Here is an 11,636-nt window from a genome sequence, read left to right as displayed (position 1 = left end):
CACCATACCACACACACACCACACCACACACACACCACACCACACACACCACCACACCACACACACCACCACACACACACCACACCACACACACCACACCACACACACACCACACCACACACACACCATACCACACACACACACCATACCACACACACACACCATACCACACACACAAAGACAAAGATCCCCCATATAGCCTTAACAGACTGTAGGGGCAAGTGCTGTTAGCGAGCACCTATGAAGGCCGGAACGGTACACGAGGGGGTGGGTGGCCAGCACCACGCTCGACCGCCTTTGTCTCCCTAGTGGCAATGTTTACACACCGCACCAGGTACTCATTTGAGGCTGAGTTGACCTAGGGGAGGCCCGGGACCGGTTCAGATAATCGTCACTGGTGTTGGCCGTGAGCCGGATTCGAACCCGAGTCGCCAGGTTCATAGCGCAGCGTAGCGCTAACCGCTACACTACCGCTCCCCCACACACTCACTATCACACACTAACACACACTCACTAACACACACTCACTAACACACAATCACTTACACACACTCACACACACTCACTATCACACACTAACACACACTCACTAACACACACTCACTAACACACAATCACTTACACACACTCACACACACTCACTATCACACACACTCACTATCACACACTAACACACACTCACTAACACACACTCACTAACACACAATCACTTACACACACTCACACACACTCACTATCACACACTAACACACACTCACTAACACACACTCACTAACACACACTCACTAACACACACTCACTAACACACTCACTTACACACACTATCACACACTCACTATCACACACTCACACACACTAACACACAATCACTTACACACACTCACACACACTCACTATCACACACTAACACACACTCACTAACACACACTCACTAACACACAATCACTTACACACACTCACACACACTCACTATCACACACTAACACACACTCACTAACACACACTAACACACACTCACTAACACACACTCACTAACACACACTTACTTACACACACACACTCACTTACACACACTCACTAACACACACACACTCACTATCACACACTAACACACACTCACTTACACACACACACTCACTTACACACACTCACACACATACACACATACAAGGAGGGGGTGGGAGGCCAGCACCACGCCCGCCCGGCCGCCTTTGTCTCTCCCACAGTGCTGGCGATGTTGACCACCGCGCACGTGGCACCGGCGTGCCCATTTGAGGCTGAGTCGACCTAGGGGGGGCGAGGAGGCGGAGACCTCGCACCTGACAAACCGGAAGTAGCGGCGGGGGGTGGGGGCGGGGCGGTAATTGGGGGCGTGGCGATGGGCGGGGGCTGTTGGTGGGGGCGATGCTGGTGGGCGGGGGCGGTTTGCTGGGGTGGTGGGGCGGGGCTGTTGGGCGGGACGGGGGCGGTTGGCTGGGTTGGTGGGCGGGGCTGGTAGGCGTGGCGAGCATTGCGCCGTCATCGACTTGGGGGCGGGGTTACGTGACGTTGGGGGAAGTGTCGTCAGAGCCCTGGTCACGTGCGCAGCAAACGGCCGCTTCTTGAGATTGCTCCCCGTCGTGGTCGTCGTGATCCGAGCGTTACCACTCAGACAGGTGGGAGCGTGAGTCCGTGATGTGAGTCCGTGATGTGAGTCTGTGTTGTGAGTCAGTGATGTGAGTCCGTGATGTGAGTCTGTGTAGATGATGTGAGTCCGTGTTGTGAGTCTGTGATGTGAGTCCGTGATGTGAGTCTGTGTAGATGATGTGAGTCCGTGTTGTGAGTCTGTGTTGTGAGTCCGTGATGTGAGTCCGTGATGTGAGTCCGTGATGTGAGTCTGTGATGTGAGTCCGTGATGTGAGTCCGTGATGTGAGTCCGTGATGTGAGTCTGTGTTGTGAGTCCGTGATGTGAGTCTGTGTTGTGAGTCCGTGATGTGAGTCTGTGTTGTGAGTCTGTGGTTGGTGATGTGAGTCTGTGTTGTGAGTCTGTGTTGTGAGTCTGTGTTGTGAGTCTGTGGTTGGTGATGTGAGTCTGTGTTGTGAGTCCGTGATGTGAGTCCGTGATGTGAGTCTGTGTAGATGATGTGAGTCCGTGATGTGAGTCCGTGATGTGAGTCCGTGGTTGGTGATGTGAGTCCGTGATGTGAGTCCGTGATGTGAGTCCGTGGTTGGTGATGTGAGTCTGTGTTGTGAGTCTGTGTTGTGAGTCTGTGATGTGAGTCTGTGTTGTGAGTCCGTGATGTGAGTCTGTGGTTGGTGATGTGAGTCTGTGTTGTGAGTCTGTGTTGATGATGTGAGTCCGTGATGTGAGTCTGTGGTTGGTGATTTGAGTCTGTGTTGTGAGTCCGTGTTGTGAGTTTGTGTAGATGATGTGAGTCTGTGTTGTGAGTCTGTGGTTGGTGATGTGAGTCTGTGTTGTGAGTCTGTGGTTGGTGATGTGAGTCTGTGTTGTGAGTCTGTGTTGTGAGTCTGTGTTGATGATGTGAGTCTGTGTTGTGAGTCTGTGTTGTGAGTCTGTGTTGTGAGTCTGTGTAGATGATGTGAGTCTGTGTTGTGAGTCTGTGGTTGGTGATGTGAGTCTGTGTTGTGAGTCTGTGTTGTGAGTCTGTCTTGTGAGTCTGTGGTTGGTGATGTGAGTCTGTGTTGTGAGTCTGTGGTTGGTGATGTGAGTCTGTGTTGTGAGTCTGTGTTGTGAGTCTGTGTTGTGTGTCTGTGCAGATGATGTGAGTCTGTGGTTGGTGATGTGAGTCTGTGTTGTGAGTCTGTGTTGATGATGTGAGTCCGTGATGTGAGTCTGTGGTTGGTGATGTGAGTCTGTGTTGTGAGTCTGTGTTGTGAGTCTGTGTTGTGAGTCTGTGGTTGGTGATGTGAGTCTGTGTTGTGAGTCTGTGTTGATGATGTGAGTCCGTGATGTGAGTCTGTGGTTGGTGATTTGAGTCTGTGTTGTGAGTCCGTGTTGTGAGTTTGTGTAGATGATGTGAGTCTGTGTTGTGAGTCTGTGGTTGGTGATGTGAGTCTGTGTTGTGAGTCTGTGGTTGGTGATGTGAGTCTGTGTTGTGAGTCTGTGTTGTGAGTCTGTGTTGATGATGTGAGTCTGTGTTGTGAGTCTGTGTTGTGAGTCTGTGTTGTGAGTCTGTGTTGTGAGTCTGTGTAGATGATGTGAGTCTGTGTTGTGAGTCTGTGGTTGGTGATGTGAGTCTGTGTTGTGAGTCTGTGTTGTGAGTCTGTGTTGTGAGTCTGTGGTTGGTGATGTGAGTCTGTGTTGTGAGTCTGTGGTTGGTGATGTGAGTCTGTGTTGTGAGTCTGTGTTGTGAGTCTGTGTTGTGTGTCTGTGCAGATGATGTGAGTCTGTGGTTGGTGATGTGAGTCTGTGTTGTGAGTCTGTGTTGATGATGTGAGTCCGTGATGTGAGTCTGTGGTTGGTGATGTGAGTCTGTGTTGTGAGTCTGTGTTGTGAGTCTGTGTTGTGAGTCTGTGGTTGGTGATGTGAGTCTGTGCTGTGAGTCTGTGGTTGGTGATGTGAGTCTGTGTTGTGAGTCTGTGTTGTGAGTCTGTGGTTGGTGATGTGAGTCTGTGTTGTGAGTCTGTTTTGTGAGTCTGTGTAGATGATGTGAGTCTGTGGTTGGTGATGTGAGTCTGTGTTGTGAGTCTGTGTTGTGAGTCTGTGGTTGGTGATGTGAGTCTGTGGTTGGTGATGTGAGTCTGTGTTGTGAGTCTGTGGTTGGTGATGTGAGTCTGTGGTTGGTGATGTGAGTCAGTGTTGTGAGTCTGTGGTTGGTGATGTGAGTCTGTGGTTGGTGATGTGAGTCTGTGTTGTGAGTCTGTGTTGTGAGTCTGTGTTGTGAGTCTGTGTAGATGATGTGAGTCTGTGGTTGGTGATGTGAGTCTGTGTTGTGAGTCTGTGTTGTGAGTCTGTGGTTGGTGATGTGAGTCTGTGGTTGGTGATGTGAGTCTGTGTTGTGAGTCTGTGGTTGGTGATTTGAGTCTGTGTTGTGAGTCCGTGTTGTGAGTTTGTGTAGATGATGTGAGTCTGTGTTGTGAGTCTGTGGTTGGTAATGTGAGTCTGTGTTGTGAGTCTGTGGTTGGTGATGTGAGTCTGTGTTGTGAGTCTGTGTTGTGAGTCTGTGTTGATGATGTGAGTCTGTGTTGTGAGTCTGTGTTGTGAGTCTGTGTTGTGAGTCTGTGTTGTGAGTCTGTGTAGATGATGTGAGTCTGTGTTGTGAGTCTGTGGTTGGTGATGTGAGTCTGTGTTGTGAGTCTGTGTTGTGAGTCTGTCTTGTGAGTCTGTGGTTGGTGATGTGAGTCTGTGTTGTGAGTCTGTGGTTGGTGATGTGAGTCTGTGTTGTGAGTCTGTGTTGTGAGTCTGTGTTGTGTGTCTGTGCAGATGATGTGAGTCTGTGGTTGGTGATGTGAGTCTGTGTTGTGAGTCTGTGTTGATGATGTGAGTCCGTGATGTGAGTCTGTGGTTGGTGATGTGAGTCTGTGGTTGGTGATGTGAGTCTGTGTTGTGAGTCTGTGTTGTGAGTCTGTGTTGTGAGTCTGTGGTTGGTGATGTGAGTCTGTGTTGTGAGTCTGTGGTTGGTGATGTGAGTCTGTGTTGTGAGTCTGTGTTGTGAGTCTGTGGTTGGTGATGTGAGTCTGTGTTGTGAGTCTGTTTTGTGAGTCTGTGTAGATGATGTGAGTCTGTGGTTGGTGATGTGAGTCTGTGTTGTTAGTCTGTGTTGTGAGTCTGTGGTTGGTGATGTGAGTCTGTGGTTGGTGATGTGAGTCTGTGTTGTGAGTCTGTGGTTGGTGATGTGAGTCTGTGGTTGGTGATGTGAGTCAGTGTTGTGAGTCTGTGGTTGGTGATGTGAGTCTGTGGTTGGTGATGTGAGTCTGTGTTGTGAGTCTGTGTTGTGAGTCTGTGTTGTGAGTCTGTGTTGTGAGTCTGTGTAGATGATGTGAGTCTGTGGTTGGTGATGTGAGTCTGTGTTGTGAGTCTGTGTTGTGAGTCTGTGGTTGGTGATGTGAGTCTGTGGTTGGTGATGTGAGTCTGTGTTGTGAGTCTGTGGTTGGTGATGTGAGTCTGTGGTTGGTGATGTGAGTCTGTGTTGTGAGTCTGTGTTGTGAGTCTGTGTTGTGAGTCTGTGGTTGGTGATGTGACTCTGTGTTGTGAGTCTGTGTTGTGAGTCTGTGGTTGGTGATGTGAGTCTGTGTCGTGAGTCTGTGGTTGGTGATGTGAGTCTGTGTAGATGATGTGAGTCTGTGGTTGGTGATGTGAGTCTGTGTTGTGAGTCTGTGTTGATGATGTGAGTCTGTGTTGATGATGTGAGTCTGTGTTGATGATGTGAGTCTGTGTTGTGAGTCTGTGGTTGGTGATGTGAGTCTGTGTTGTGAGTCCGTGTTGTGAGTCTGTGTTGTGAGTCTGTGTAGATGATGTGAGTCTGTGTTGATGATGTGAATCTGTGTTGATGATGTGAGTCTGTGTTGTGAGTCTGTGTTGTGAGTTTGCGTAGATGATGTGAGTCTGTGGTTGGTGATGTGAGTCTGTGTTGTGAGTCTGTGTTGTGAGTCCGTGTTGATGATGTGAATCTGTGATGTGAGTCTGTGTTGTGAATCTGTGATGTGAGTCTGTGTTGTCAGTCTGTGTTGTCAGTCTGTGTTGATGATGTGAGTCTGTGTTGTGAGTCTGTGTTGTGAGTCTGTGTTGATGATGTGAGTCTGTGTTGTGAGTCTGTGTTGTGAGTCCGTGTTGATGATGTGAGTCTGTGTTGTGAGTCTGTGTTGATGATGTGAGTCTGTGTTGTGAGTCTGTGTTGTGAGTCTGTGTTGTGAGTCTGTGTAGATGATGTGAGTCTGTGTTGTGAGTCTGTGGTTGGTGATGTGAGTCTGTGTTGTGAGTCTGTGTTGTGAGTCTGTCTTGTGAGTCTGTGGTTGGTGATGTGAGTCTGTGTTGTGAGTCTGTGTTGATGATGTGAGTCCGTGATGTGAGTCTGTGGTTGGTGATGTGAGTCTGTGTTGTGAGTCTGTGGTTGGTGATGTGAGTCTGTGTTGTGAGTCTGTGTTGTGAGTCTGTGTTGTGAGTCTGTGCAGATGATGTGAGTCTGTGGTTGGTGATGTGAGTCTGTGTTGTGAGTCTGTGTTGATGATGTGAGTCCGTGATGTGAGTCTGTGGTTGGTGATGTGAGTCTGTGTTGTGAGTCTGTGTTGTGAGTCTGTGTTGTGAGTCTGTGGTTGGTGATGTGAGTCTGTGTTGTGAGTCTGTGGTTGGTGATGTGAGTCTGTGTTGATGATGTGAATCTGTGTTGTGAGTCTGTGATGTGAGTCTGTGTTGTGAGTCTGTGTTGTGAGTCTGTGTTGTGAGTCTGTGTTGTGAGTCTGTGGTTGGTGATGTGAGTCTGTGTTGTGAGTCTGTGGTTGGTGATGTGAGTCTGTGTTGTGAGTCTGTGTAGATGATGTGAGTCTGTGGTTGGTGATGTGAGTCTGTGTTGTGAGTCTGTGTTGTGAGTCTGCGGTTGGTGATGTGAGTCTGTGGTTGGTGATGTGAGTCTGTGTTGTGAGTCTGTGGTTGGTGATGTGAGTCTGTGTTGTGAGTCTGTGTTGTGAGTCTGTGGTTGGTGATGTGAGTCTGTGTTGTGAGTCTGTGGTTGGTGATGTGAGTCTGTGTTGTGAGTCTGTTTTGTGAGTCTGTGTAGATGATGTGAGTCTGTGGTTGGTGATGTGAGTCTGTGTTGTGAGTCTGTGTTGTGAGTCTGTGGTTGGTGATGTGAGTCTGTGGTTGGTGATGTGAGTCTGTGTTGTGAGTCTGTGTTGTGAGTCTGTGTAGATGATGTGAGTCTGTGGTTGGTGATGTGACTCTGTGTTGTGAGTCTGTGTTGTGAGTCTGTGGTTGGTGATGTGAGTCTGTGTCGTGAGTCTGTGGTTGGTGATGTGAGTCTGTGTAGATGATGTGAGTCTGTGGTTGGTGATGTCAGTCTGTGTTGTGAGTCTGTGTTGATGATGTGAGTCTGTGTTGATGATGTGAGTGTGTTGTGAGTCTGTGTTGTGAGTCTGTGGTTGGTGATGTGAGTCTGTGTTGTGAGTCTGTGTTGTGAGTCTGTGTTGTGAGTCTGTGTAGATGATGTGAGTCTGTGGTTGGTGATGTGACTCTGTGTTGTGATTCTGTGGTGTGAGTCTGTGGTTGGTGATGTGAGTCTGTGTCGTGAGTCTGTGGTTGGTGATGTGAGTCTGTGTTGTGAGTCTGTGTTGTGAGTCTGTGGTTGGTGATGTGAGTCTGTGGTTGGTGATGTGAGTCTGTGTTGTGAGTCTGTGGTTGGTGATGTGAGTCTGTGGTTGGTGATGTGAGTCTGTGTTGTGAGTCTGTGTTGTGAGTCTGTGTTGTGAGTCTGTGTAGATGATGTGAGTCTGTGGTTGGTGATGTGAGTCTGTGTTGTGAGTCTGTGTTGTGAGTCTGTGGTTGGTGATGTGAGTCTGTGGTTGGTGATGTGAGTCTGTGTTGTGAGTTTGTGGTTGGTGATGTGAGTCTGTGGTTGGTGATGTGAGTCTGTGTTGTGAGTCTGTGTTGTGAGTCTGTGTTGTGAGTCTGTGTAGATGATGTGAGTCTGTGGTTGGTGATGTGACTCTGTGTTGTGAGTCTGTGTTGTGAGTCTGTGGTTGGTGATGTGAGTCTGTGTCGTGAGTCTGTGGTTGGTGATGTGAGTCTGTGTAGATGATGTGAGTCTGTGGTTGGTGATGTGAGTCTGTGTTGTGAGTCTGTGTTGATGATGTGAGTCTGTGTTGATGATGTGAGTCTGTGTTGTGAGTCTGTGGTTGGTGATGTGAGTCTGTGTTGTGAGTCCGTGTTGTGAGTCTGTGTTATGAGTCTGTGTAGATGATGTGAGTCTGTGTTGATGATGTGAATCTGTGTTGATGATGTGAGTCTGTGTTGTGAGTCTGTGTTGTGAGTTTGCGTAGATGATGTGAGTCTGTGGTTGGTGATGTGAGTCTGTGTTGTGAGTCTGTGTTGTGAGTCTGTGTTGTGAGTCCGTGTTGATGATGTGAATCTGTGATGTGAGTCTGTGTTGTGAATCTGTGATGTGAGTCTGTGTTGTCAGTCTGTGTTGTCAGTCTGTGTTGATGATGTGAGTCTGTGTTGTGAGTCTGTGTTGTGAGTCTGTGTTGATGATGTGAGTCTGTGTTGTGAGTCTGTGTTGTGAGTCCGTGTTGATGATGTGAGTCTGTGTTGTGAGTCTGTGTTGTGAGTCCGTGTTGATTATGTGAGTCTGTGTTGTGAGTCTGTGTTGTGAGTCTGTGTTGATGATGTGAGTCTGTGTTGTGAGTCTGTGTTGTGAGTCCGTGTTGTGAGTCTGTGTTGATGTTGTGAGTCTGTGTTGATGATGTGAGTCTGTGTTGATGATGTGATTCTGTGTTGTCAGTCTGTGTTGATGATGTGAATCTGTGTTGATGATGTGAGTCTGTGTTGATGATGTGAGTCTGTGTTGATGATGTGAGTCTGTGTTGATGATGTGATTCTGTGTTGTCAGTCTGTGTTGATGATGTGAATCTGTGTTGATGATGTGAGTCTGTGTTGATGATGTGAGTCTGTGTTGATGATGTGAGTCTGTGTCGTCAGTCTGTGATGTCAGTCTGTGTTGATGATGTGAGTCTGTGTTGTCAGTCTTTGATGTCAGTCTGTGTTGATGATGTGAGTCTGTGTAGTGAGTCCGTGTTGATGATGTGAGTCTGTGTTGATGATGTGAGTCTGTGATGTGACTCCGTGTTGATGATGTGAGTCTGTGATGTGAGTCTGTGTTGATGATGTGAGTCTGTGTTGATGATGTGAGTCTGTGTTGATGATGTGAGTCTGTGGTGTGAGTACGTGTTGATGATGTGAGTCTGTGTTGATGATGTGAGTCTGTGATGTGAGTACGTGTTGATGATGTGAGTCTGTGTTGATGATGTGAGTCTGTGTTGTCAGTCTGTAATGTCAGTCTGTGTTGATGATGTGAGTCTGTGTTGATGATGTGAGTCTGTGTTGATGCACAGTCCGTGTTGTCAGTCTGTGTTGATGAGGTGAGTTTGTGTTGTGGGTTTGTGTTGATGATGTGAGTCTGTGTTGTGGGTTTGTGTTGACGAGGTGAGTTTGTGTTGTGGGTTTGTGGTGACGAGGTGAGTTTGTGTTGTGGGTTTTTGGTGACGAGGTGAGTTTGTGTTGTGAGTCTGTGGTGATGAGGTGAGTTTGTGTTGTGGGTTTGTGGTGACGAGGTGAGTTTGTGTTGTGACCCTCTCCCCCCCCCCCCCCCACCGCTCTCCACACAGAGACCCTGTGGATTACAGCGAGAGACGCCATGAACGCCGCACAACACAACGACGCTGCTCTGGGCATTCATGTCGTGGGTGGGTGGGTCGGTGGGTGGGTGGGTCGGTGGGTGGGTGGGTGGGTCGGTGGGTGGGCGAGTGGGTCGGTACGTGGGTGGGTTGGTAGGTGGGTGAATGGGCGAGTGGGTCGGTACGTTGGTGGGTTGGTAGGTGGGTGAATGGGCGAGTGGGTCGGCACGTGGGTGGGTTGGTAGGTGGGTGAATGGGCGAGTGGGTCGGTACGTGGGTGGGTTGGTAGGTGGGTGAATGGGCGAGTGGGTCGGTACGTGGGTGGGTTGGTAGGTGGGTGAATGGGCGAGTGGGTCGGTACGTGGGTGGGTTGGTAGGTGGGTGAATGGGCGAGTGGGTCGGTACGTGGGTGGGTTGGTAGGTGGGTGAATGGGCGAGTGGGTCGGTACGTGGGTGGGTTGGTAGGTGGGTGAATGGGCGAGTGGGTCGGTACGTGGGTGGGTAAGTGGGTCGGTGTCTGAGTCTTTCTGTCTCTCTGTCTCTCTACAGATCATCAGGTCCGCCACTGCTGCCTGAACAAGAAGGAAAAACCGAGATGCTTCATCCTGAAGCGCCCCCCAATCGGCACGGGCACCTTCACAAGCCAAAGGCTCATCCCCATGATCACCACCACCACCACCACCGCCACCACCGCCGCCGGCACCTCCAGGGAAGCCAATGTCATCATCAGCACTGCTGGTGCTCTGCAGGCCTCTGGGGTTTCTGATCCACGGTGAGACTCCCTCTGTGTGCTCATAGGGCTGGGGGTGTTGGGGACGAGATGTCGACTCCCTTTCCCGGTACGCAGGAGTTCATGGGCTCGATCCCGACCGCTGACGACGCCTGCCGCTGCTGCTGCTGTATATTTGAAGTCTGCGTCTGTCTGTCTCTCTGCCCGTGGTCGTACCTACGTGGGTTCTCTCCGGGTCCCTCCGGGTTTTCACCTCCACATTTAGAATCGACATCACCACGCGGTTAGAGTGTTTGGCTGCGATACATTTCTTACGTGGGGATGATGATCACGATGATATCAGCCACTGCCTTGAGCCATCATTTGCGATGGCGACGCTGCTTCTGATCAAGAGCTACAAAAATCAGTGGAAGCCTTAGACCTGGTGAAATAAAAAAAAGAGTTTAGTTTTTGCATGGGTCTCTGGGGGTCTCTGTGGGTGTCTATGGTTCTACACGAGTCTCTGCATCTCTATGGGTCTCTGTGCAGGCCTTCTGAAAGAGGGCTACACAGTAGCTCAGTTGAAGCCTTAGACCTGGTGAAATGAAAAAAAGAGTTTAGTTTTTGCATGGGTCTCTTCGGGTGTGTCTACATTTCCACGCGATGATGATGATGACCACGGTGATATCAGCCACTTGATCGAGCTGCTATCTCTCGTGGTGGCCAGGTCGCTTCTTACACCCGGTAAAATAGAGTGATAGTTTTAGATTTTGTTTTTAAATCCGCCACCGTGCGTTGAGTCCGTTAGTCCACCCACGGGAGGATCTGGTGGTGGTGGTGGTGGCGGTGGCGGTGATGATGCAGAGCGACTACGGCCTCTGGCTATTGTAGCGAGAGGCTAAAGTGGTGGCGCCGTGCTGCTGTGGTGCTGCTGCTACCTCCACAGAGCTGATCCGGAGGAGATGCCCCCATCATCATCATCCTCCTCATCATCATCCTCATCGTTCTCACCGCTCATCTACACCAATGTGGAGTGGACGGAGTTTGTGGAGGCGGAAGAGGTGGCGGTGAAGGAGGTGGAAGGGAAGGCAGAGTTGGGTACGGAGGAGGTGGAGAAGATGGAGGAGATGGAGGAGGAGGAGGAGGAGGTGGTGGTGGAGCCGGAGCAGGTGGTGGTGGAGTTGGACGAGGAGGTGAAGGAGCTTGAAGAGAAGGCGGAGGAGGTGGACGCGGAGGAGGTGCAGCATCCGCAGAGCAAGAAGAAGCAAGGGGCGTGCCTGGCGCAGGTGGCCAGCGCGCTCCGCTCGCTCCTCCGCCGCCTGCTGATTTGTGGTGGCCGGCCCATGGCGCATTAGCGGGGTCGTGGTGGTGGTGGTGGTGGTGGCGTCGGTGCCAGCTGCCACCACAAGCAGCACCACCCAGCCACCCACCCACCCACCCCATTATGTATCGCGTTGTAAATAATTTCATAGCTTTGTAAATAATTATTGTAAATATTGTCATGGCAAATACAGACAGCAGGAAGTGAAATGACGTTGCAGACTTTGTGGTGTTTGGTGCCTTCGATTGTCAGTGCTGTGTGGGGTCTGGGATCATAATGGC

General features: G+C 50.0%; 1 protein-coding gene across 1 annotated transcript; it reads left to right on the top strand.

Annotated features, from left to right (window-relative positions):
* Nucleotides 1-1,562: 1,562 nt before the first annotated feature.
* On the top strand, nt 1,563-11,587 carry LOC142908193 (uncharacterized). The gene is made up of 4 exons (XM_076058511.1): nt 1,563-1,655; nt 9,317-9,394; nt 9,875-10,097; nt 10,981-11,587. Exons 2-4 carry the CDS (start codon nt 9,346-9,348, stop codon nt 11,387-11,389), a joined length of 681 nt encoding a protein of 226 aa, XP_075914626.1. The 5' UTR covers nt 1,563-1,655; nt 9,317-9,345; the 3' UTR covers nt 11,390-11,587.
* The last annotated feature ends 49 nt before the right edge of the window (nt 11,588-11,636 follow it).

The sequence above is a fragment of the Petromyzon marinus genome (assembly GCF_048934315.1).
Source record: "Petromyzon marinus isolate PM22_M1 ecotype Great Lakes invasive population chromosome 76 unlocalized genomic scaffold, UKy_Petmar_22M1.pri1.0 chr76_unloc.1, whole genome shotgun sequence".
Classification (NCBI taxonomy): domain Eukaryota; kingdom Metazoa; phylum Chordata; class Hyperoartia; order Petromyzontiformes; family Petromyzontidae; genus Petromyzon; species Petromyzon marinus.
This window is presented reverse-complemented; position numbering and strand designations above follow the sequence as displayed.

Bases quoted from the DNA above. Each gene is read 5' to 3' on its own strand.
- LOC142908193 (XM_076058511.1), top strand. From the start codon at position 9,346: ATGAACGCCGCACAACACAACGACGCTGCTCTGGGCATTCATGTCGTG. The intron at 9,395-9,874 runs GTGGGTGGGTCG...GTCTCTCTACAG, and splicing joins TCTGGGCATTCATGTCGTGG to ATCATCAGGTCCGCCACTGC. The intron at 10,098-10,980 runs GTGAGACTCCCT...CTACCTCCACAG, and splicing joins TCTGGGGTTTCTGATCCACG to AGCTGATCCGGAGGAGATGC.